Source organism: Daphnia carinata, chromosome 7 (assembly GCF_022539665.2).
Source record: "Daphnia carinata strain CSIRO-1 chromosome 7, CSIRO_AGI_Dcar_HiC_V3, whole genome shotgun sequence".
Lineage (NCBI taxonomy): Eukaryota > Metazoa > Arthropoda > Branchiopoda > Diplostraca > Daphniidae > Daphnia > Daphnia carinata.
The window spans coordinates 5116816-5141370 of NC_081337.1; the positions used below are offsets into that span (position 1 = coordinate 5116816).

The 24555-nt window shown below is 42.4% G+C and overlaps 6 protein-coding genes across 13 annotated transcripts; 5 read left to right on the forward strand and 1 right to left on the reverse strand.

Moving 5' to 3' along the window:
* The first annotated feature begins 2511 nt into the window (after positions 1 to 2511).
* On the forward strand, positions 2512 to 5870 carry LOC130699237 (plasmolipin-like). Of its 2 annotated transcripts, none has more exons than XM_057521545.2 (5): positions 2512 to 2665; positions 3593 to 3765; positions 3845 to 4018; positions 4124 to 4222; positions 4339 to 5870. In XM_057521545.2, the coding sequence occupies exons 2-5, from the start codon at positions 3634 to 3636 to the stop codon at positions 4477 to 4479; spliced, it is 546 nt and encodes a 181-aa protein (XP_057377528.1). In that variant the 5' UTR covers positions 2512 to 2665; positions 3593 to 3633; the 3' UTR covers positions 4480 to 5870. The 2 variants fall into 2 exon arrangements, with proteins under 2 accessions (XP_057377528.1, XP_059352324.1); XM_059496341.1 differs by having other exon boundaries at positions 2513 to 2665; positions 3596 to 3765.
* Positions 5871 to 5948: 78 nt separating this feature from the next.
* LOC130699438 (protein eyes shut-like) lies at positions 5949 to 17563 on the reverse strand. The gene is made up of 10 exons (XM_059496339.1): positions 17334 to 17563; positions 17080 to 17231; positions 16743 to 17003; positions 16558 to 16671; positions 16171 to 16414; positions 15024 to 16089; positions 14608 to 14951; positions 14326 to 14545; positions 13927 to 14263; positions 5949 to 6691 (listed from the first exon to the last, which is right to left on the reverse strand). Exons 1-10 carry the CDS (start codon positions 17561 to 17563, stop codon positions 5949 to 5951), a joined length of 3711 nt encoding a protein of 1236 aa, XP_059352322.1.
* Positions 8209 to 12816, forward strand: LOC130699229 (uncharacterized). Of its 5 annotated transcripts, none has more exons than XM_057521534.2 (7): positions 8346 to 8664; positions 10031 to 10244; positions 10785 to 10938; positions 11004 to 11174; positions 11246 to 11344; positions 11503 to 11640; positions 12581 to 12815. In XM_057521534.2, exons 3-6 carry the CDS (start codon positions 10804 to 10806, stop codon positions 11638 to 11640), a joined length of 543 nt encoding a protein of 180 aa, XP_057377517.1. In that variant the 5' UTR covers positions 8346 to 8664; positions 10031 to 10244; positions 10785 to 10803; the 3' UTR covers positions 12581 to 12815. The 5 variants fall into 5 exon arrangements, 4 of the variants coding, with proteins under 4 accessions (XP_057377518.1, XP_057377517.1, XP_057377515.1 ...); XR_009003392.2 differs by having other exon boundaries at positions 8347 to 8664; positions 11503 to 12087; positions 12581 to 12816; XM_057521532.2 differs by having other exon boundaries at positions 8347 to 8664; positions 11503 to 12631.
* A 919-nt stretch (positions 17564 to 18482) lies between the features above and the next one.
* Positions 18483 to 20061, forward strand: LOC132088183 (neugrin-like). The gene is made up of 2 exons (XM_059496340.1): positions 18483 to 19800; positions 19868 to 20061. Exons 1-2 carry the CDS (start codon positions 18577 to 18579, stop codon positions 19991 to 19993), a joined length of 1350 nt encoding a protein of 449 aa, XP_059352323.1. The 5' UTR covers positions 18483 to 18576; the 3' UTR covers positions 19994 to 20061.
* A 20-nt stretch (positions 20062 to 20081) lies between these two features.
* LOC130699215 (uncharacterized) lies at positions 20082 to 21887 on the forward strand. Of its 2 annotated transcripts, none has more exons than XM_057521516.2 (3): positions 20082 to 20241; positions 20950 to 21030; positions 21113 to 21887. In XM_057521516.2, exons 1-3 carry the CDS (start codon positions 20155 to 20157, stop codon positions 21758 to 21760), a joined length of 816 nt encoding a protein of 271 aa, XP_057377499.1. In that variant the 5' UTR covers positions 20082 to 20154; the 3' UTR covers positions 21761 to 21887. The 2 variants fall into 2 exon arrangements, with proteins under 2 accessions (XP_057377499.1, XP_057377500.1); XM_057521517.2 differs by having other exon boundaries at positions 20088 to 20241; positions 20953 to 21030; positions 21113 to 21886.
* A 406-nt stretch (positions 21888 to 22293) lies between these two features.
* Positions 22294 to 23984, forward strand: LOC130699230 (uncharacterized). Of its 2 annotated transcripts, XM_057521537.1 has the most exons (7): positions 22294 to 22390; positions 22444 to 22515; positions 22574 to 22713; positions 22784 to 22967; positions 23030 to 23375; positions 23447 to 23533; positions 23602 to 23984. In XM_057521537.1, exons 1-5 carry the CDS (start codon positions 22363 to 22365, stop codon positions 23080 to 23082), a joined length of 477 nt encoding a protein of 158 aa, XP_057377520.1. In that variant the 5' UTR covers positions 22294 to 22362; the 3' UTR covers positions 23083 to 23375; positions 23447 to 23533; positions 23602 to 23984. The 2 variants fall into 2 exon arrangements, with proteins under 2 accessions (XP_057377520.1, XP_057377519.1); XM_057521536.1 differs by having other exon boundaries at positions 23447 to 23984.
* The last annotated feature ends 571 nt before the right edge of the window (positions 23985 to 24555 follow it).

Here is a 24555-nt window from a genome sequence, read left to right on the forward strand (position 1 = left end):
AAGTAGAGAGACGAATATTAAATTCAATCGAGTAACAAAACAAATAAAGAGTGGCAATTCGCTCAAAAGGATCAACATTCATGTGGCTCTTGTCTATATACCCATTTCTCTAGTAGTTCCTTTGATTTCGATGATGGAGTTGCTTGCCCCGCAAACAAAACCCGGAAAAAAACAGTTCACATTTTTTTGGGGGGGGGGTCTTTTCCGCTTTTCTAGATGAATCCATTTATTTTGTTTGTTTTTATTATTATTTTTTTTTTTTATTGGATGATATGAATTCCAGAAGGAGGAAAAAGTATAGTTGATTGTTCGTATATGTGTGTGTGTAGGTCCTTTCATTTCTTTTTTGCCTTTTTACTATGATTGTTGTTTGCAGTATATTTGATGGATCGCATTCGTCGAATTGAAGAACGAAAAATAGATGAAAACGGCTGGTGAATGTTTACTGGATGATGGCGAACCGTATTATTGTTATGTTGATCGTCAAAAATTGAAGAAAAAAAAACTAAACTAAGTAACAATTGGAATAACGAGGCCCGCCAGCGTTAGACGCAAAGCAAACAGATCGATCTTGGTCGTCAGGGTACGCCGCCATCGTCGTCCATTTTCTGCGCAGCGCATTCGCGCCAGATGTTGTAGCGAAACGGATGCCCGAACCAACGAAACGTTTAAAAAGAAAAAAAAAACTTAGAAAATGGCGAAAGACAAAGATAAAAAAAAAAACAAAAAAACTGATTAATAAACAGAAAAGCCAATATTAAAATTTTATAATATCGAACCTAAAAATGACGAATGGGGAACGAAGATGAAACGGCATCAAATGGCGACAGTGTTTTTCCCCCCTTTTGATTTGATTTGATCCTTTTTCTTTGCCAGAATTCGATAAGCTTAATCGTATTGCAGCTGCAAAACATATTAAAATGTTGATCTGTTGCAAGCGGAACAGATCAATAAACAACCTTTATATTCGTTCAAAAATATGGACGAATTCGAAATCTAAAAAAAAAAAAAAAAAAAAAATGATATTCGACTTATGGTGAAGACGTTCAACGAATACGGACGAGTGATCTTTTTTAAGAAACCTTTCTTCATACTGTGCATCGTAAGATCGCACGGGAAGCGTGTCGGGTCCATAAGGAAATTGGGATTATAATCTCGGTTGTCATCACCAAATAGGATCGCCATTTCATTCTGCGGCTTTCATGGCAGGCCGTCATACGGAAACGATGGGCGGGGGAGAAACAAAGTGGTGAACATTAGAACGTGACAGTGCCGCTAACGTGACAACCTTTTTACTCAATACTCGTCGCCACTGCCTGTCCAAGAAAGCAATGATCTACTAGGACCCTCATATCGCACTCGATACGTTAAGGGGGACGTCCAAAAGAAAAATGAAAATCAATAGCTAAAAAAAATGATTGGCGCGCTGATCGTGAGCCTTTGGAAAGTGAACGCGACGCAAACAAAATTCGATCGCCTTGTCTGGTAGCCGTCAAGCGTCATGATGAGATGAACGTAATCGACTTTTGTGACGAACGATTGCCGTCACTAGCGACGGCATATTCAAGTCGATGACACGATCAACAGGTAGCCCATCGAGGCATTCATCCAACCTCACTTCTTTGTTAGCCCTCTCTTTAACTTTAATGTTTTTTTTGCCATTTGATGTGCTTTAGGGGCAAATCTCTCAGAATTCTATGGCTGATGTTGGATCGCCCGAAATGACCCATTTTCGCAAATGCTCGCCTGAAATAGGAAAAAAAAAAAAAGAAAAATGAAGGAACAAGTCGATGGTGAGTTGCTGGAGCAATTCTGGGAAGTCCGATTTCAAACCATGCGGTAGTATTCCGATAGCTAATAATACGAGTGCAAATAGTGGTTCAACTTTGTCGTACGCCAAGTTGCCTCCCCATAGCTCGACTGGGCCAGTATTTGCTTTTCAGTTTGACGGCGGTTTCGACAGTTTGTTTTCCAATCGCTTAGTTGCGCAGCGGTTTGATGTTCGTCGCCGCAATGTACACAGTCGTCAATTTTATACACGCCTTTTTTTTTTTTCCACGGAAATCGCCTTGAGGGACACCTATAGAGAAAACACAGCTGTTGTTTACCATCAAACGTAGTCGGTGCTGTCAATGGCCAAATCAATTGAGACGAACAAATATAGATTTAGTGGTCTAACGAAGTTTTTTGGGATTGATCCGTTCGAACTATCCCATTTACTGTATTTGCTGTTGTGCATTTCTAGTTGGGCGGCGGCTCAAATCCAATGGCGGCAATGTATGTCAACTGATTTATTGGTCGTTAAATTTTTATATGCGTGGCATTCCAACATTCTAACACGGGAAGTTATTGTTCTTGCTTGTCACGCATATTCTGGTTTCCAAATGAACATTTTGAATGTACGATGGGCAATGACTTTTTGAATCAATCGGTAGATGGCGTTCAAATCGTGTCCTGCGCAGTCGACGTTTTTTTGCCGTTCCTCTTCTCATTTACCATCACTCCTGCCTCTGCTCCCCCACACCGAGAAAACAGACTACGTTGACGGTTGCATATTGTTCGGATTACTCTCTCGATAGGCCAAAATATTTGGAGTTGCATTGTAAAACAAAGAAGAAGTTAGTGATTTTGTGTGTTTCGCCAAGTGCCACGTCGAATTGTTAAGGTAATTGTTGGTCGTTTCACGTTTCCATATTCCACATTTCTTGCCAAAATCCTTATGATGCTCGTTGGGCATTTGTTGAACTGATACGGTTGGCTGAAGCTCGTGACATGGCCACGTCGTCCTGGCTGTCTCCGCTTAAGCCCAAACGGTTTTTTTTTTTCAATCGATTGTCGTAGAACGCTTAGATGTAACGGTAATGAACAACTGCAAGTGAAGCCTTGTGACAATTGAAGTAAGACTACTAAATGCCAACATTTTCTCTCTTTCCCTCTTTCTGGCTTTGGTTAGTGTCACTCTGGATGAATAAGTAATGGTGATGGTAATAGCTGCTACTAGCTAGCAAAAAGTCTGTGTACTCAATGATCTGACAATGGCTTGTGATGGACGATTGGGCGTCTCACGACATTTGATTCACCCCTTTCGTTTTCTTGTCGGACAGTGGCGTTTGCCAGAACTTGGCAAAGGACACCCAATCGATAAAAACTTGCTCTGGTTCCATCGTCATCCTTCTATCGTTTATTTCTTTTCGTCTCGGCCGTTCGTTTCCACCATATTTGATGCAAAAAGTGCAGCCGAATCTCCTTCTTTTTCTAATTCACTGAAAAGCGATGACGTACCAAACTCATTTCGTCTGCCCGTTGCCCTCCCCCTTGTCAGACAATGAAATGATGTGGTTGAGCTCATCGTTATTTTCACCTTTCTTTTTTTTTTCAACGTTCCTTTAAGGTTTGGCAATAATTTGACCACAAATGAAAGGAAAGAACATTGGGAGGGGGAAAGACTATTAATAACGAGGTCCGGAAATGGGAATCTCGTGCCACGTGCTTAGTTAAAAGTCTCGCATTTAATTTGAACCTCTTGGATTTCTTTCATGTTCTCGATGGTGATTTTCAATTGGCAACTTGACGGGCCAATGTCACACGACAGCAGCTGAATCTTTGAGAGAGCATTCAGAAAAGGAATTTAAGATGGCTGAAACGGGATTTCCTGGAACCTACTCGACGACGACCGTCACGACGGCCACAACAGTCACTACCAACATCCGTTTCGACCCGTCCTACGTCCGGACCATCCCGGGCATGCTGAAAATCGCCGCCATGGTATTTCTCCTCCGTTTTTTTTTTTTTTTTTTTTTTTTGCTATTTTGCTGAACACGATTAACCGTGATTTGAATTAAAGGTTCTCAACATTTTGGGCTTCATTTGCATTATGGTGTCGGAAGTGAATTACCACTCGCGAGCCAACTGGTTCAACTTTTGCGCCATGGGCGGATTCTGGATAACCGGCATCCTGTTGGCGTTCTATTTGTTTCACGTCATCGAAAAACTTTACTTTATCCCCTGGATCATGGTGGTGAGTAGCTCATCATCTGCGCCTGTATTATTTTTTTTTCTTTCCTTAAATTCTATTTTGATGATGTTTTAATAATCCCCGAAACGTGCAAACTCGGCGTAACAGGAGATGGGTTACTGTGGCCTGTGGTGTTTCTTCATGCTGACTGCTTCGGCTGCTTGCGCTGCCCAAGGCAGCCTCTTTGAAGCTTGGGCTGCTGCTTCCGTGAGTGTTCCACCTTTTCTTTTTTCTTCTTCATTTTTTAAATGAAATTACTCTTAATTTTTTTAATGATTGTATTTCATTCTGAATATTTGTGTCTTGGTTATAATGATGCGCAGTTCTTCGGCTTCATTGCCATGATTATCTACGGAGTGGATGCTTTCTTCAAGTTCAAAGCCTGGCGTGCTGGAGAAATCGCTCAGGGTGAACAAGTCAGGAGCGTGCAAAAGAGCGAAACCATCGGCACTCCTGCCTATTAAGTGTGTTCTTCGTTTTTTTTTTTTTTATTTTGAGCCACACCAACGTCACACAGCGAATTACAGCCCAGCCCGTCAACCCCCTCGCCTCCTTTTTCCTGTTGTATGCAAATTCACTGCTAGCCAAGGATGCAACATAACCTGTTTGTTTTTTCTCTTCTTCCTACGTATCATAGCTGCCACCACATCGTTTTTGGGACATTTTTTTTGTTTTCACCCAAAATGTTTAACAGATTCCGATCCCACCCCTGCCATCGTTCTAGCAGCTTGTTGACCACTCAACATGTGTTCCACTTAGCCACTAGTGCGTATCGAACATATGCCCGATTTTTTTTTTTTAATATTCGTGCGTGTGTTTTCTGGTATATGTGCGTGCGAATGTCTTTTTTTTTTTCACGTGCGTGTGTGTTTTCAAATTTCCTCCCAGCAGCAATTGGCACCACTAATGTACCTCGCCTTTTTACAGAGAAAAAGCTAGTGATCGGAATTTTAGTCTCTCGTGTTTAGGGTATGTTGTTTGCTTTTGCGTTTTTGGGGCGAGTGTGAGTCTAAACGAAAGTCCACCATTTTTCTCTTTCCTCTCAGACTGCGGATTCGTTCATTTCTGTAGTCAAAACATGACTCCCCTTTTTCTCCTTTTAATGTCTGAATATCCAGTAAATATCCTCCATCATTGGAGGAGGTAAAATTAGCTTTAAAGCTTCCACTAACCATCCGAATATTATTTAATGACTTCCTTTTTCATAGTATTCGGATGGCAATTCTGTGAAATGCTTTCATCGTTTCATGGTTTTTTGTTGTTGTTGTTCTTTGAGGAAACTTGTCGAACCTCGTTTTCATTTCCCCCTTTTTTTTCATGATATTCGCTTGTGTTGTATTCCTTCGTTTCTTCACCACTACCATCCAAATCGTATGATCTCATCCAACTCTACCTACCTGTGTGTATCTGTATGTTGTTTTGTAGGCTGGGAGTCTTGCGTGCCTCCATTCGCAGGACTGAGAAGCTAGAAAACGGAAGATTCTCATCATCACCGGTGGTTCATCGCAGCTTTAAAGTAGTTCAATAACATCCCCGGAAATGTTTGAAAAAAACCCGTTCAAGTATTATGTGGGAAAGAAATTCAAAGGGGTTCCCTCTGATAGCAGCCACTACCATTTTCGACGTTTTGGTTTGTCCTTTTTTTCGTTTGTTTTGTTTTTTAAAAATGATTTCCTTTTGATATCCTCTGTGTGTGAGTGTGTGCGTATCTGCGCAATGGTTGTAGAAAGCGTTCTCGGGGTGGACGAGACAACGTGCAAAAAGAACATAGAAAAAATGTAAAACAAAAACGAGACATTGTATTACTACAATCGTCGAATTGGAGGAATACACTCCCCACCCCCCACACCATCAATGTGGTCTCTATCGTTTTGAAAACAGTCTCCAGTCCAAATGTGGCAGCCAAAAATTCTTTTCATGCATTTTTCAGTCATCAACAAACGTCGTCTGCAAAGGTTTCCTCCACATCGTTGCTGCCCAACGACGTGACATTTTCGCCGCTATTCTTGGACATGCGCAATCGACACGACGGAATGGAGCACTGACGGACGCCTCGGCCCGATGGAACAACCGGTAGCCAGTGGTTGATCGTGTTGTGATGATCGAATTCCTGTTCGCGGTCGGCGAATTCACGCGAGCGGAACACCAAGTCGTAGATGCATCCAAGGAAGCCGGAGTGCAACGGTAGGTCGGACGGCAGTCGCGTATGGTTGAACGAAGAGTGGCCGCCCACAAAGGGACTGGGATGGGCGTTGAGGACAGACATGAGTCCGGGCGATCTGCCCGTCACCGTTGGCTGATTGTTCACCTGAAGCCAAGCGACGCGCCCTCGCATTCCGACGTGGACCGAATGGTCGCCCATCGTAGAGACGGAGACTGGACGGGCCGTAAAGATCCGTCTGGCACCCGAACCTAAATCCCAAATCAGCGCCCCGTGTCCGCAAATGAAACTAACGGCCAGAAAGTCCCTTTTGTCTTCGATTCCAGCTAGCGTGACTTGATCTGCATTGATTGGCTGGCCAATGAAGAGGAGAAGGGCAACTTGGCGGGCGTCGTCCGTGACGAAACTGAATTTCAGTTCAAAGTGGTCGCGGATGAAAGGCGGCGGAGTCAGACTCAGGTAAGACGAATGACCCATGAACGTGCCATCGAATTGAGGGCGGGTCACGTTCACCGCTGTTTTCAAAACAATTGAAACCAGCATTTATCTGTTTTATATTTATTTATACATTTCTATTCTAACACGAATATTAAATTTTAAAATGACTAACCAATTTGACGAGGAGGGATGGACGCGCAGAAACAGTGAGTGGATCGGCGGGCAGAGAGTGGGCCGACAGGCAGCGAGTGGGCCAACGGGCAGCGAGTGGGCCAACGGGCAGCAAGTGGGCCGACGGGCAGCGAGTGGGCTGACGGGCAAAGAAAGGATCAAGGGGCTATAACAGCGGGCTTCTTAGCGGACAGAAGCAAAAAGCGGGTGGACGACAACTATATCGGGCATTTTGACAGGCAGAGTGTGGCTTGACGGGCAGAAAGTGGGTTGAAGGGCAGAGAGGGAGTCGACGGGCAACTTCAGCTGGGTTCTTGGCGGTTAAAGATAGTGAGGGTATAGACGGGCAGAAACAGTGAGTGGGTCGGCGGGCAACAACAGTGAGTTTTTTTACGGACAGAGACTTTACGAAGGAAGACGGGCAGAGGCAACAAGTGGGTGAACGGGCAATTATAGCGGGCGTTTTAACGGGCAGAAACTGAACAAAATGACGGGCAAACGCAAAAAAAGGTAGATGTGCCTCTACAGCAGGCGTTTTGGCGGGTAGAGAATGGGTTGACGGGCCGAAAGTGGTTTTACGGACAGAAAGCGGGTTGACGGGCAGAGAGTGGTTTTACGGGTAGAGAATGGGTTGACCGGCACAGAGTAGTTTGACGGGCAGAATGGGAGTCCACGGGCAACTTCAGCTGGGTTCTTGGCGGGCAGAGAAAGTGAGGGGATGGACGGGCAGAAACCGTGAGTGGGTCGGCGGAAAAGAAAGGGGAATTCCTGATTTGTAAAAAACAATTTACTGGGTATAAACTGCGGGTACAAACCGTCAAACCGCGGTTCAATCTGTTTGAAAGAACGGCAAACCGAACCGCACCGGTTTGTCCTTTTAAAAAAAAACCGCGCGGGTCGGCAAAATCGTGCCCGATCGTCGCGGGGCCGAGCCCTACTTGGGATTTTATTTTGTTTACATAGGGACTAGTAACGTTGGGCCCGTCCAGGGCCGGGGTATAGGTGGCGCTAGCGTTTCCTTACGCTATTTCTAAGAAAAACGTTCCACTCCATTTTTTCACCCGTCTACTTTTAATTCTTTTCACAATCAAGAGTTCCCCTTTCGTGCCCGTCGACCCACTCAATGTTTCTGCCCGTCCATCCCGTTACTTTTTCTACCCGTCAAGAAAACAGCTGAAGTTGCCCGTGGACTCCCACTCTGCCCGTCAAACTACTCTGTGCCCGCCAAACCACTTTCTGCCAGCCAACCAACCCACTCCGTGCCAGTCAACCCACACTCTGCCCGTCAACTCACATTCTGCCCGCAAAAATGCCTGCTGTAGGGGCACATCTACCTTTTTTGCATTTGCCCACCTTTTCGTCAAAGTCTCCGCCCGTCAAAACCCCCGCTATAGTTGTCCGTCCACTCACTTTTTGCTTCTGCCCGCTAAGAAGCCCGCTGTTATTGCCCGTCGAGCCTCTCTCTGCCCGTCGACCCTCTCTCTGCCCGTCGGCCGTTAGGGGGTCCATAATCTGACTAACGCAATCTAACGTCCCCAATCTGGCAACCTTCTAGGCCTCGCTTTTTGTCGAACAATGATGTCTTTATCTATAACGGGAAGTGTCGAGTGCGTGTACTGGTTGGTTGTGTGATATTTTTGCAATCGAATGCTTTTGGTCGCATTTTAAAACAGACAAGAAAAAAGTGATTCCGTGTTTTTGCTTAACTATCACTCGAATCATTGCTGGCCGTTTAGTGACTTCCATATTCCACTTTCCTTGCCAACATTGCAAAAGCCGTTATGATGCTCGCCAAGCCATCTTTGAGTGGCAGTGAAACGGCTGGCTGCAGGTCGTCACATAGCCATGCCTTCCTGGTTGCCTTCCCTAAGCTCATATGGTAATCCGTTTTACCCAAACAAAAAAAAAAATTTCGCCGTTTTTTTTTCTTTTTTACACCTACCGCCATATACCGGTCAGATTCTAACTAAGTCTTTAAATACAACTTTACATATTCTAGCCAAGTAAATATATAATTTTTTTAATTAATAACTTTATTTGATTAACATATAACTATACAGTAATTATTTTGTTATATTCTACTTGCCTAACTTAATTATTATTACTATTAACTGTTAACTTTTCATTTTGAACTGCATTTTGCAGCAATGATAATAATAGCAATGATTGCTTGTTTTAGGTATAAATAATATTTTTGAGTAATATAAAGTCGTTATTGTTTGTTGCGGTGTGAAAATAATACACAATAATGACTTTATATTACTTAGACCGTTCTAATAACAATTAGAATGATTGCTTGGGTATAAATAATATATTTGAGTAATGTGAAGTCGTTTTTGGCTGTTGCGGTGTGAAAATAATACACAATAACAAATTTTTATTACTCAAATATATTATGTATACCTAAAACACGCAATCATTCTAATTGTTATTAGAATTACATTCATTATACTTGCTGCAGTACAAAATGAAAAGTAAATAGTTAATAGTAATAAGAATTAAGTTAAGTAAGTAGAATATAACAAAATAATTATTGTGTAGTTATATTTTAATAAAAATATAGTTATTAGTTAAAAAATTATGTTTATATGGCTTGAATGCGTACAGTTGTATTTAGAAAATTAAATAGGAATCTGGCCGCTAGATGATGCTGTAAACAGCAAATCATTGGTATTTTTTGGGGGGATAAAACGGATTGTTATCGTGTGGTCCTGGCACAGTGGCTTTCGCCATTCCTTCGTAGTTAGTTATCTCATGTTCGATTCCCACCAACCCCAATAAACCTTCCCTTCCTTAAAAATATCATCTCAAAAACAAGAAAAACAATAATCACTCGTGCGTAAGGGATTGCTAGGCAACCGGTGAAGCTGGTGCACATCCACCAGTCGCACTTAAAGCTATCAACATCAGACCTGCCGTAATCGCGATTGCGATTTCGATTAAAATTTTAATCGGCGATCAAATTATTTTAAAATATTCGAAATCGGCGATTAAAGTGGAAAAAAATTAATTTTTAATCGCGATTATTTTTCGATTATTTAGCGACATCTATGAACGGTAGATGAGACTATATGAAAGTCTACTCATTTTTGTAGCAGACGCTTTTTTTAAAATTTTCACTTGTTTCAATTTTTCAATTAAAACAATGGCAAGTTATTTTCTTACTGCTAGATGGCGGACAAAAATAATCGAAAAAACAATACAATCGATAAGAAATTTAATCGCCGATCAAATTTTTTCAACAGACGAATGATCGCCGATCATTTTTTTGCGATTATCGACGGCTACCGATAATCGCTCAAGAAATATAATCGGACGGAAAATCTGATCAACATCAACGGATTGCCATAAGAAGACTGTTTTTTTGGAGGGGTAAAACGGATTGCCAGAAGAGGACTGTTTTTTGGTGTGGGTAAAACGGATTGCCATAATTTCCTCAATTGTCATTCCAATTCTTGGGTAAGTGCTGGTCATTTCATGTTTCCATATTCCACTTTTCTTACCAAAATTGAAAACAATTTTATATTCTGGCCAAGCCGTTGTGGAGCAATATTGAAACAGTTGGCTGCAGATCGTCACATAGCCATGCCTTCCTGGTTGCCTTCCCTAAGCCCAAACATTTCTTTTTCTTTTTTTTTTCAATCGATTGTCGTGAAACGCTTAGATGTAGCAATAACGAACAACTGCAAAGTGAGGCTTTTTGGTAAATCAGTAAGACTACTAAGTGCCAACATTCTCTGCCTCCACCTTTCTGGTTTTGGTTAGGGACATTCGGGTGGATGCGTAAACGATGAAGAGTAATAGGCTCCCATTTTAGTTGACCATAGTAATAGCTGCTACCAGCTTACGAAATCCAAGTCTACATTCTCCTAATTCTGTGCCAAGTCAAAACTCCATTTCTTTCTAACCTGTTTGATTTCTTCTTTCATGTTCTCGTTGGTGATTTTCAAATGACAACTTGACGGGTCAATGTTACACAACAACAAATGAAACTTCAAGAGAGCAGCAGAAAAGGAAGATGCCTGAAGTAGAATTGCCTGGAACCAACTTGACGGAAACCGTCCCACAGCCGGCCACAGAAGTCAACCCTAATATCAACATTGATCCACCCTACGTTAACACCTTTCCTGGCCAGCTGAACATAGCCAACATGGTATTTTTACATTTCTCCTCCTTTTGACTCGGCATGGTTAACTATGATTTCAATGTCGATTAAAGGTTTTCAACATTTTGGGATTCGTCTGCATTATGGTATCGGAAGTGAATGGGCAACCAATAGCCTACTGGTTCATTATTTGCGCCATGGGAGGATTCGGGATCACTGCCATCCTGTTGGCGCTTCACTTTTTTAACGTCATCAAGAGGAATTCCATTCCGTGGACCAAGCTGGTTAGTAGCTTAGCATCTTTATTATATTTTGGTGATGTTTTAGTAATCCCACACGTGCAAACTCGTAACAGGAGATGTTTTACTGTGGCCTGTGGTGTTTCTCCATGCTGACTGCTTCGGCTGCCTGCGCTGCCCAAGGCAGCCGCGTTGAAGCTTGGGCTGCTGCTTCCGTGAGTGTTCCACCTTTTCTGTTCTTTTTTTTTTCTTCTTTATTTTATTTATTTTGTTTTTTTTTGTTTCCTAAATGGAATTAATCCAATTTTTTAAATGACTGTATTCAGTCATTTATACGTTTTAAAATTAATTTCTTTATTATAATGATGCGCAGTTCTTTGGCCTCCTTTCCGTGTTTACCTACGGAGTGGATGCTTCCTCCAAGTTCAAAGCTCTGCGTGCTAAAGAAATGGCTCAAGCTGGACAATTCGAGGACGTGCCAGTAATAGTAGTCCATACTACTCGGCAATAGGTGTGTCTTTAATTTGTTTTGTTTTGAACCACACCAACGTCACAGCGGATACAGTTCAGTCCGTCAACCCCCGCGCTTCTCTTTTCTCGTCGTATGCAAAATGACTTTTTTTTTTCTCTTCTTCCCACGTGCCATAGCTGTCAACACATCGTTTTGGGAACTTTTGTCCGCTTTTTTATCATGCAAAATGTTTACCAGATACCTTTTTGATCCCACCCCTGCCATGGTTCTAGCAGCTGGTTGACCACTCAACATGTGTTGCACTTAGCCACCAGTGCGTTTCGAACATTTGCTCAATTTTTTGTTTTTTGTACCGTGCGTGTGTTTTCTGGTATGTGTGCGTGTGTCTTTTCAAACTCCGTCCCAGCAATAAGCCGCACCACTGATGTACCTCTCCTTTTTACAGAGAAAAAGCTTGTGATCTGTATTTTAGTCTCTCATGTTTAGGTATGTTGTTTGCTTTTGCGTTTTTGCCGAGTGTGAACCTAAACGAAAGTCCACCATTTTGTCTCTTTTGTCAAACTTCCGATTTGTTCATTTATGGAGTCAAAACATGGCTCGATCGGCCAAAAACGTTTTGCCCTTTTAATGTGTGAATCTACAGTAAAAATCCTCCATCATTGGAGGAGGTAAAATGAGCTTTAAAGCTTCCACCAACCGTCCGAATATTATTTAATGGCCTCCTTTTTCATAGTATTCGTATTGCAATTTGGTGAAAGGCTTTCATGGTTTTTCATGGTTTCTTTGTTGTTGTTCGTCGAGGAAACTTGTCAAACCCCGTGTTCGTTTTCCCAATTCTGTACCTGATATTCGTTCGTGTTCATTTCCCTCCTTTAAAAAAAATGGATCAAGTTGTATTCTTTCGTTTTTTCACTACTACCATCCAACTCGTATGATCTCATCCAACGCTACCTATGTATATCTCTATGTTGTTTTGTAGGCTGGGAGCCTTGCAGGCCTTCTTTCCCAGGAACAAGAACGTGAATAACGAAGATTCGTCATGGTGGAATCTTCCATCCTCTAATTATTAGAGGATATCCTTTAATTATCCAACTCTTTTCCGAAGCTTTTGTTTTGGTTTTTTTTTTATATTATCACAGCTACCATATCGTTCTAAACATATCTATGTTATTATTTTGGATTCTATCGTGTTTTAAGTTGACTTGTAAGTATGTTAAATGGTCCTAATAACGAAATAACACACTTTCCAGCATATTATGCAAACTCTTTTTTTTTTGCCAGGTGATTCAATCATTTTTTTTTTCCATTGCCTCTTTGTATTTGTTGGTGTGTGCGCACGCTCGCAATTTTTTCTAGGTAGTTTCTCGAGGTGGACACGACAACGAGCTCCCCACGCCCACCAATGTCATCTCCATTGTTTTGAAAACATTTCGAATCCAAATGTTCATTTGGCAGCCAAAAATTCTATTCATGTATTTTTCAGTCATCAACAAACGTCGTCTGCGAAGGTTTCCTCGACATCGTTGCTGCCCAGCGACGTGACATTATCGCCGCTATTCTTGGACATGCGCAATCGACAAGACGGAATGGAGCACTGACGGACGCCTCGGCCCGATTGAACAACCGGTAGCCAGTGGTTGATCGTGTTGTGGTGATCGAATTCCTGATCGCGGTCGGCGAATTCACGCGAGCGGAAGACCAAGTCGTAGATGCATCCACGGAATCCGGAATGCAGCGGCAAATCGGACGGCAGCTGCGAGTGGTTGAAAGACGAATGGCCGCCCACAAAGAGATTGGGATGGGCGTTGAGGACGGATTGGAGACCGGGCGATCGGCCAGTGACTGTTGGCTGATTGTTCACCTGAAGCCAAGCGACACGCCCTCGCATTCCGACGTGGACCGAATGGCCGCCCATCGTAGAGACGGAGACTGGACGGGCCGTGAAGATCCGTCTGGCACCTGAACCTAAATCCCAAGTCAGCGCCACGTGACCGCGAATGAAACTAACGGCCAGAAAGTCCCTTTTCTCTTCGATTCCAGCTAGCGTGACTTGATCTGCATTGATTGGCTGGCCAATGAAGAGGAGAAGGGCAACTTGGCGGGCGTCGTCCGTGACGAAACTGAATTTCAGTTCAAAGTGGTCGCGGATGAAAGGCGGCGGCTCCAGGCTCAGATACGACGAGTGGCCCATGAGCGTGCCGTCGAACTGGGGCCTCGTCACGTTCACGGCTGTTTTCAAAACAATTGAAACCAGCATTATCTGTTTCATATTTATTTTTACATTTCTATTTCTAACGCGAATATTAAATTTAAAAGATGACTAACCAATTTCACATAGGGATCCGATACGGCCGTAGCTGCAAACGCAAATCATTTGGTCGGTTGGACTCATTAAACAGGTGCTGTTGACTTGGCACGGATTGCAAGGGCACTGGCGGATCTCGCACTGATCGCCCACCCAACCCATCGGGCAAATGCAACCGCCACCACTTTCATCGAACTGCTGATCGCCATCGCGTTGCGCATTGCTGTCGAAATTCGCGCGGCATATTCCGCCGTTTAGGCATCGCAATCCGCCACAATTGGCTCGACGATCGGGACACTCGTCCAGGGCTTTGCCTTGAACCGCGTCTGCGATCATATCCAGCCGTTGGCCGTCAACCTGGTACGAGCAGTTATTATCATTTTAAAAAGGAAAATGATTGATTGAATTTTTAAAATTACCTCCAGGCTATAGGCACATCCGACAATGCCGGGCAAGAAGACGAGCTCGGCTGGTGTTGGCACTCCATACGGCCGCCCGCCTATGTGAAGTCTGCCGGGCCAGGTAAAATGCTCATCGTCGGCCAATCTCTGCTCACCGTTCATGGAGTATGAATTATTCAATTTAACAGAGCCCATGCAAAAACTGCTGGACAAATTTCGATCTTCCACTTTGAGAAATCTAAGGTAATACGAAAATAGTTAAGCAATTGGCTTTGGTTATTGACATAAATTGTAAATGACCTCATAAAAATGGCGTGTATATCTCCATCGCTGACGTTATATTTGGTTTCCACCAGTGTCATTTGCTGGCGACCGCAAGATAAACGGAATTTGAGGGCCCCTCTCTCGACGTAAACGGCCAGGTAGACGTGAGCATCGATGCTGTGGATGTAGGCGATCAAACCCAAAGGTGCCATCGTGCTGAACTCGAGCCGTGCTTCCAGTACTTGCTGGTGGTTTTGATCGTCGGCTTGCGTGCGATCTGCTACGGCATAACTTAGGTACGAATTGCCGTGAAATTGCGGTACTTTCAATTTCCTGTCCGTTTCGCAGCGACGGCCTTCGTTCCTCCACGAACAACGGCACTAAAATCCGGAATCTCCTTTAATATAATTCACATTTTTTTATAAATAAAGTTTGTTGTTCTTGCTAGATACCTGCCACCCTTCGGCGGTCATGACGCACGTTCCTCCGTTCATGCAAATATTGCTGTCGCACGAATTGGCTGGGACTTCGCCCGGCAATAAACTCGGATCCATCAGCGGAGGTTCAACAGCCATCGCTTTCACCGTTGTCGTCGTCTGTTTACTGATGTCAACAAGTTCACGGGGGACGGTCGTCAGTGTCAACGATAGATCTATCGGTAAAGACGATTCCGATTCTGGAGTGTTGTCTCCCGCATGTTGGAACGGATGATTATCTAATTCGAGGCTGTCATTTGTTGTGATCTCCGTTTCGTATTCTGTAGCGACGTGATCAGCTTCCGGAGGTCGTCCGTTTGTAGACGGGTGAACCGTTGTTGCGCCACCAGATGTCGCGTCTTCCGTGTGCCTGTCGTTGCCGAGCGTGAATAAAGTATTTGCGGCGATGGTTACTACGGTGCTGGAGGAAATTTCGTGACCAAATCGAGTGGAATGGGAGATGACGGTGGTCGGTACCGTTGCAGAAGAAGGGACGGGAGTAATTGTTGTGCTACTCTTCGATTCACGTTCACCCTCGTTCATCTCCGGCTTTATCGTCGATTCCGGAAGGAACGGAACAAATGTCCCCATAGAAGACTGAACGGTCGTTTTGAACTTGGTGGCCGTTTGATGCGTCATTGTGTCCGTCACTACCGTAGTGGTCTCTAATCCATCGGTCGACATGGTCGTTGACGTTTCATCGGATACTGTTGTCGGCAATGTCAAGTCTTGAACCATTGATCCGTTCATGGACATTGTAGACTCTTCAGACATGCCCATAGTCGTCCAGATGGTGTTTTCAATCTCCCGCGAAAGGTGAGTTGTAGTGGTCCATTCCGGTGTCGTTGGATCACCATCGATTGGATCCGATTCCAGTTCCGGCGTCGACAGTAAACTCGGTAGAGTCGTCGGATCTTGGACGGACGTCATCGTTGTCACCGTCGATCGTTGAGAGGTAACAGCTGTCGAGACAGTCGATATTGTTGTTTCGTGTAGTTCGTTTCCAATTTGATTATTGGACGATTGACAGCGTGGTCCCGTCCTGTGAAATCAATGAACCCGTTATTGCCATTGTGGCGAAGAGGAGAACGACATTAGTGTTGCACGTTATGTGTCAATTTACCAAAGTGGTGGGCAGGAGCACGAATAGCCGTCCACCTGGTCGATACATTGGCCACCGTTGAGACATTTGGTCCCTGGCAGAAGGCACTCGTTATATTGGTTCTCGCAATGCACTCCGTGGAAATCGGGACGGCAGTAGCAGGAAGTTTGGCCGTCATCGCCATCCAGCCAGCAGATGCCCTGGTGGCCGCAAAGGCCGTCGTCGCATCGCTCCAGGGCCGTCTCGCAATTACGACCGGTAAAACCTTTTTGTTTGAGTTTTGATCGACCCGTTAATGCATTGTCAAAAGAACGATCGAAAGTTTGTTTGGTTATTGAAATATTCTAGGGGTTGACACACGCTTGGAACTATACTAGTTAATGTACTGGGCCTATGCGTACGACGTACCGTGCGAGCATGCGCAATCGTAACTTCCAATCAGATCGATGCAACGGCCGCCGTTCTTGCACGGATTGCTGCAGCATTCGTCCACGTCCGTCTCGCAATGTTTCCCCGTCCAACCTAATTTTTGTTTAAATTCATGGATAATATAATTGAGGCTGATGAAGCACTCGTATTGCAATTGTTAGAACCTTCCGGGCAGAGGCAATAATAGGCCAAACCGGGGCCTTCGACGCATCGGCCACCGTGACGGCAAGTGGGTGGTAGGAAGAGGTCGCGACTGCTCGTATTACTGTGGTGATGGCGACAGACGGAGACATCCACTTGACAAAAAGCGCCTTCGTAGCCGGGCAGACAGCGGCAACGGTATCCGTTGTCGCCGTCTTGGCACGTCGCCCCGTTCTGGCACGGATCCGATTGGCATTCGTCGATATTCACTTGGCAGTCGTCGCCTTTGTTTAAAAAAAAAAAAAAAAACATTTTTCTTTTACAGTAATTTTTTTTAAATTAGGGGACTAAAGAACTCACCGGTGTAACCTGGGAGACAAAGGCAATGATATCGTCCAACATCATCGACGCAGGTGCCTCCATTTTTGCACGGACCATTCCAGCATTCATTCCAATCTGTTTGACATTGATAGCCGGTATACCCGTCCTCGCAGAAACACGAATAACTCGAACTGCATTTTTAATTTTGTAAGCGCATCAACAAAAAGAATTCAGCACGAGAGGTACGGTTTTTTTTTTTTTGTTTTTTTTTTTTGAGATTTTGAAAGACTTACTTGTTTATGTGATCAATGCAGAGCCCGTGAAAGCAGGGATCCGACTGGCACGCCAAAACATCATTAAGCAGTGCTGCTGCACCTGACGGAGGCGGATGATGTAGCTCTACTTCTTTCATCAATTCCGCATCGATGATGTTGTTTCCTAAACCATAATTGGCAGCAGACGGTGAGGCCATGAAAAAGGCCATGAATCCGATGGTAACAAAACAGCTGTGAAGTCCGACCATGACAAAGGATGCACGTTTCGTTGCCGACAAACGCAAGCAGTTGCTATTAGACTTTATCTATAGTTCTGCTTGTAATCCCGCAGCTGAACGAGCTTCACGTCGAACGCCGTGTCTTAACTCGTCTTCGTCCGTGTAGAGACAGACAACATGGCTAAGACGACACCTGAACTTTTAGCTTTTCACCCCTCCCTCTCCTTCTCCATATACATAGGCAAGAGGGTTGTGCTTAAGAGGAGGGATGGAAAAAATGGTGGAGGAGAAAGGAACTGGCCACGGTCGACGTCGTCGTGTTATGGAAAAAGACCGCGGGAATCGCCGGACGAAGCTAGGGAAGGAGGGGGCATTCGGCTCATTCTATAAACCTAACTGGTGGTACTCGTGGAGCGTTTCCATGGAGACTCCGGCTGTTGATATACACAAACAGCTAGAATGAAAAAAAAAAATGAAAAGTCGAGTCACGCATGCATAACCTGCACGATGTCGGAGACGACGAATAACATCATATGACAGCTGCTAGTTTTCTCGAATTCCGCCGTCCATTGCGTTCCCAAACGATTTTACAGGAGGGTGTGTCAAATTAGGGAAAAAGAAAACAAAAGTACATGCTGCTATTTCCATTTAATGATAACCATCAGTAAACATAAACGTTACCTTTAGACATGCAGAAACTTATTTATTTTTAGATTTTTTTGTTTGGTTACATTCTTTACAATATGATGCCAGATTGATTTTTTGAGCGTACCGTTACACATTTAAAGCAAAGTTGCTTTCCATAATTTAAAATAGCACGGATACGAAATTTTCTGGCGCCACCTTCGTCACGTAACATTCTCCTTCTTTATTGTATTGATTTGACAACGCTGTTCTATTATTTGGTATGTCAACGCTATTAGATTTTCGTCTGCTATACAGCCGGTAGTAGGTAGTTTGACACGCTCTCTTGTTTGTGCACCTCACGTGTAATATTACAAACGATCGTTTATTTCCCAGTTGCAGAAAATATAAATTACGATATGTGGAAAACCATTACTCGTTTGGCCCAGATTCGGAGCCTATCGACATTTAGTCATAATTTCGCCACTCACAAAGGATTGCCTTATTCAGATGTCGAGTTCGTTCAAAAGAAACAAAGATACAAACAAACTGAGGATTTTGGACGTCCAGAAAAGAGAGATTTTAGAAATAGAAGATCCAGCTATCAAGATCGCAATGGAAATAGTGTGTACTCTGAAAGTAGACACAATAGTTTTGACAACATAGATGATAACAGCTGGGAAGAAGGTGCTGAGAATAACAACAGGTATTCAAACAAACAAGAATCTCACACATCTGTATATAGAAATCAAGAAAAAGGACAATATGGAGAACCTAGAGAAAAGAGAAATGCTAACCTATCCAAAATTGGTGTTCCAGGAAAATGGAAAGTTGGTGCTGGTTTTGTCAAAGAAGCTGACAGGCTGCGTGAAATACAGGATAGATGTAACGGAAACTTCAAGAAGATGGCTAACTTCACAGTCAAGAGAGATCCCGGCATTAGAAGACAGGCCAAGATGCTTGAGGAATTTTCAGACCCAAACATAGTTCTAAGGGAGGAAGAGCTTGATGGTGAAGTAGATGTTGTAAAGTTTGATAAAGTGTATGATAAGTATCAGCAAGACAAACATGACCTAAAAGAACTCAACAAACTAAGGATTGTCAAGCAAAAGTATTTTAAAGATACTCCAGAAGAAAAGACACTTACGTGGTCAGATAAAGAACACATTCGATTCTTACACAACAGCGATCCACAACAGTGGACCATTGAGATGATTGCGGAACACTTTCGTATTGAACCACATGTAGCGAAAGCAGTTGCTAGCGCCAAATGGATTCCGAAGAAATCCAAATTGCAGGAAGAAATTTCATCAAACTCTAATGAAATCTACCCTTCAGTTTATGGGAAAAGGGAGCAGCAAACTACGGAACGTCAATCGTTCGGGGACAAGGAAACAGTGACGTGGCAGGAAGTGGCAAAAGACATGGGGGTAAGAGGTGATGTCGTAAATAGAAACGAATCGAAATCCAAACCAGCCAGTGTTGAATTAGAAGACGCTGGGGTCGACAAAGATTTAGTTCTTCAATATCTTTCCCATGGATCACCTTCTAAATGGGCTTCTCGAAAGCCTAACCAAATGAATGTAAAATTTGACGACGCCGAAGAAGTTAGACAGGTTACTGGAAAACAAATTGCTTCTCAGGTATTTTAATTCTTCTGTAAAATAAAAAAATGAATTATCGTTAATAACATTGTCATTTGAATTCTAGGAACATCAAGAAACCAAACAAAACAGAGAAGATGGTGAAAATATAGGTGATGTCTACCAAAAAGGCGATGGATTCTATACGTCTGAAGGAGAACTGCTTTACCGGGTTCCCAATTTATCCAAATAGCACCAATTTTTGTAATAAAATAAAATAAATTTTTATTTGAAATTCGAAGTAAATAAATCGATTCCTAGGGCATGTTCTTTGTGCAGACATCCAATTCGCAGCATGTAGTCATAGCAGTGCCTGGTAGGTGGCGTTTTTGTTTCATATTTCTCTTTGCAACCATGGCTGAAGATGCACAACGCCGAGTAGAGTCAGCTCTTTCCAGTTTTGTCGATGAAATCGAAAAATCCAACCTCAGAAAAATGCAGGTATATTATATTATCATCTATCCGGTTCTTTGACGCGTCCTGAAATTATCTTTTACCAGCGTACGATGCATCTGTGCGCGGCAGAGTGTTGTTCTGATAGCACGGCCTCCATGAACAGTGTCCATGCTTGTGTCGAACGCTGCACTCGCGATGTAAATGTTGCCCAAAATTTTGTGCAAAATGAGATGGGGCAGTTCCAGGAACGCCTCCAACGTGGCGTGCTTCTATGTCAGGATAAAATCAAGGAAAAAATTGGCCCATCACCAAGTGATGGGGACATGAAACGTTACAGAGCTGAGTTCGAAAGCTGTGCTATTGATTGTGTAAACCACCACATCAACCAACTCCCCAGCTTGATGCAGAAAATCAAGAAAGGGCTTGACCAACCTTGATTCCTTAGCTCATGTCAATCAATAGTTTAACTCAATTGTTAGCGAAATGTAATGCTGCCTCTATTTGTATGACTATCGTCAATTCAGTCTATTTTTCAAGAAGTTTGCAGATAGTTCCTGAAATAAGTTGTCAAATTTCTTGTTACAGGCATGTCAGAATGCCAAAGCATAGAATTCACAGGATTTTAATGATCATCAAAATATTGTGATTCTTGACTAAAGAAATACAGGCCAACACCACACAACACCTCTTTACCTTTGATTTGATCTGTTCTGCCAACGATACATGGAAATTAATGTTTGTAACATTTTATAGCAGAGTTCGTCTTGGAAAACGGGACTTGTTTCTGATTCGTGTCTGAACCAAAAAGAATTTGTGGCGCCTACGGAGAATCAGGTGAATCGACATTACAAATATCAAAGAAATATACTAACGTAAATTCTTGTTTTAATCTATACACTTTTTCTCGTTTTTTAAGGAAAGACGAATTGCACTTGTCGATTTGTCATCCAGTATAGACATCAATCACATTGTTGAAGAAGATGGTGTGAAAAGGTTAGCCTACTTTTATGTCTACGCCACAAAACTGCAGTCTTTGGCTTCTGCTGGCAGGAATAGCATGGGATTGGCTTCAGGTTTTCTCGATCTGAAACCTCTAATGCATTGGAGTGTTGTCGTAAAATTCGAGTCGCCTGAATCCATTTACACGTTGGACGCTGACACATCGGGTGGTCTAACAGGTGCAAAATATGTCGTTAAGGTAAAACGCCAATATCCTGAAAAAGTGCAACGCATAATAGAAGTTGGATCAATAATAATCTCCCCGCAAGAATTAATTCAACGCGCCCGGATATTATACCTTAATGAGGGCATGTACGACTTCATTTTTGCCAATTGTCAATCTTGGGCACACAAATTCTGTTGTGAGATTTCGCCGGATTTTGCTGCCAATCTGCCTGTTACAATTGGTGACTGCACGACGATAGCCGCAACTATTGGCGTGGGTGTTCTTTCCTTGGGTGCCGCCGGTATAGGTATTGGATGGGCCCTTTGTAAAATGCTCCAGGATCGTCAATCGAAACTGCCTTCATCGATGAACGAAGAAGAAGAAAATGATGACATTTAAACAATTTGCTTTTAAGTAGCCGACTTGTGCGCAGTCGATGTTACTTTAAACATACTTTACCCTGTCGAAAAAGTATTATCCCTTCCTCAAGAACGCTTCGTCCAATTATTCGTATTAGATTAAATAATTTATCTATCTTTGTCTTCGTTTAAAAAGTCAGATATGAAGTATGAACAAAACTTATGTATTTTTATTTGGCTCTATTAGTTAAACCATAATAAATAAAATTTGGGAACTAACAATACTTATTTTCCTTTTTTCAAAAAAATGACTGGTTTAACATGAAAACCAATACCGGAATCGAAATCGGCGGTCAATTTTGATAATATCGTGTGATTTTTGTCAAAATCCAAGAGATAGCGTTTTCGGCCGATTTTGACAAAAGTGAGAAGTATGGCAATCCGTTTTACATAAAAAAAAAAAAAAAAAATAGCGGAAAAAAAATAAAAAATCGCACTTTTTTCTTTTTTTCCGACACGTAGCCATCTAACGCTCAGACTCATTACTACTGGCGTAGGCAATTTCAGTCCATTGGATGCCATTCGCAGTTAGTTCAGTAGCGTGGATGGAGAATAACGCGTGGCTGGAGGAACAATTGAAAAATGGATAAGATAATACAACAAAAGGATGGTAAGTATCAACATTATTATATTGGTTTTCAATTATTAATTATTGTTTATTAGATCAAATTATGGACCTGCAGGCTCAATTATTGCAACAGCACAAAATATTAGATAACAGCAAAGCTAAGGATGGTAAGGCCTAATACATAATGATTCTATTTATTTGCTTTTATTCATTTGTGTTTTGTAGCTCAAAGTTTGAGTCTACAAGCTCAGCTAGGGAAAAAGAACAAATTGGAACGGAACAGTTTCCAAACAGTGAAGGAGGTTTTTCCAAACTCAAACCTAACTGAACATGAGGATGAATTGGCATTAGGCAAACACAGTCAGGTACCTAAATTTTTCAAATAAGAATTCAAAATAAGTATAGAATTATAACAAACAATTATTTATTGTTTAGTTATTCAGTCTACCACCTGACAGTGTGTTAAATTTAAATTCTGTTAGTGCTGCACAAAAAGAATCGTTAGTAATAATCCCATGCAGTGAAGGAAGTGAACAATTGTGGGACCGTATTTGGGCCGAAAATGGGTGTGGTACGGAAACCAAGATATGGCACAAGTTCAACATGAAACATGGATTAGGTACTTTTCGGTTTTATGTCTATTGAAAAAGTATTTTTAATGCTATTATTTTGCATTCACAGAATTTAATGGGGGATCAAATCAAGTCTGGAAGTGTTACAGGATGGAAGAGTGAGCCTACAGATGAAAAAATACTGAGAGTGCATTACCATTAAGGTATGAGGTAAAGTAATAGAGTATGCACATTGTCTAATGAGAAGTACCATCTTGTGTTAATAAATCCAGTACAACAGCAATCCTTTATAGTTCTGTCACAGCTAGAAACCTCAAATAATTCTGCTTCTCTGTCTAAAGAACAACTTGTCCTTTACGTTCAGAGTGTTGGGGAAACTGGGTACTTAAATGGCCCTAAAGATGTTTTAATTTTGCTGCCATTGCAGAGATGAACATCATACATGGACTCTTTAGGTATGAAAGGATTTTTCTTCAAATAATTTTGAATTTAAGACGAAGAATTTCTCCTTCTTTTTGCCAACCAGGTCTAATCTACCAAAAAAAATTTTATCCAATAGGAAAGGATTTTCATGTACTGGGAACACAACTATCAACAATGCAACATTGTACAGGTGCTAGTTTATCATTCAAGAGCCTTATACAATGATGTTAATCTGCAATTTGTATGTCCTTCCCCAAGCTTCCACCAGAAGTTGAATCTATGAGTCATGTAAGTTACATGATCAACAGTTGATATGTTTAACGGTGTTGTTTTTCTTTTCTCAATATAGGTTAATAGTAACATTGGATCTGAAAAAATTCTTGGTTGGGGCAAGACACTGAATAAATTGTATTGATTGGATGGATGACATGACATTTCTATACTTAATTCGGATTCCCCAGACGGTATTTGATATTAAAAAAATTGAAGTGCATATCTGGGCTCCCTTCTTTTCTGAAGCCCCGTTTCCCCTTGACTCGTAATAAGCCCGTAGGGGGTCATGCCCCTACTGTACGGTATATATAAAAACAACATATACCGAGGTTTGGAGGGCTCTGGCCGGAAAGGGGACGTGGGGTGCCGCTTAGTCCGATGATGTGTTCACGGAGGGCGATGTGGCTACCCACAAATCCGAACTAAAGGTTAATCGCTCCTGTAAAAATGTTCCAAATCTTCAGCTCTTCTTCCGGCTTCTCTTAGCCAATCACCGGGTAATCTCCCCGGTGGGTCAACAAGGCAGTGTCTCCCCCTGCCTGGGTTGACGGCAACTTTTGAAAGGGCTATTGTGCCTTTTTAAAGTTGCAAAAATAATTGTAATGTGCAGAGAATTGTCAATAAATTTTTTTTTATAAAATTATTTTGCAAATTGTTTCTTTCACTGTCTGTTTTCACACATTATATTTATCATCTTGTTTTTATTTAGCTTTCTCAATTCTCGTTTATTGTTTATGCCACGTTGAATGGTATTGTTTCGTTTATAGTTTATCTGTAAGCATTCAATTATTATCCAGGGATCGAACCCTAGATGTTCGGCATTCCGCGCCGATGCTTTACCAATGAGCCATGAATCATGTGATGTCAAGTTTTGAATTCATGAACTTAGACAAGGAACAACGTGTAATACCTTGATATTATCTGAAGTAATTTTGTATT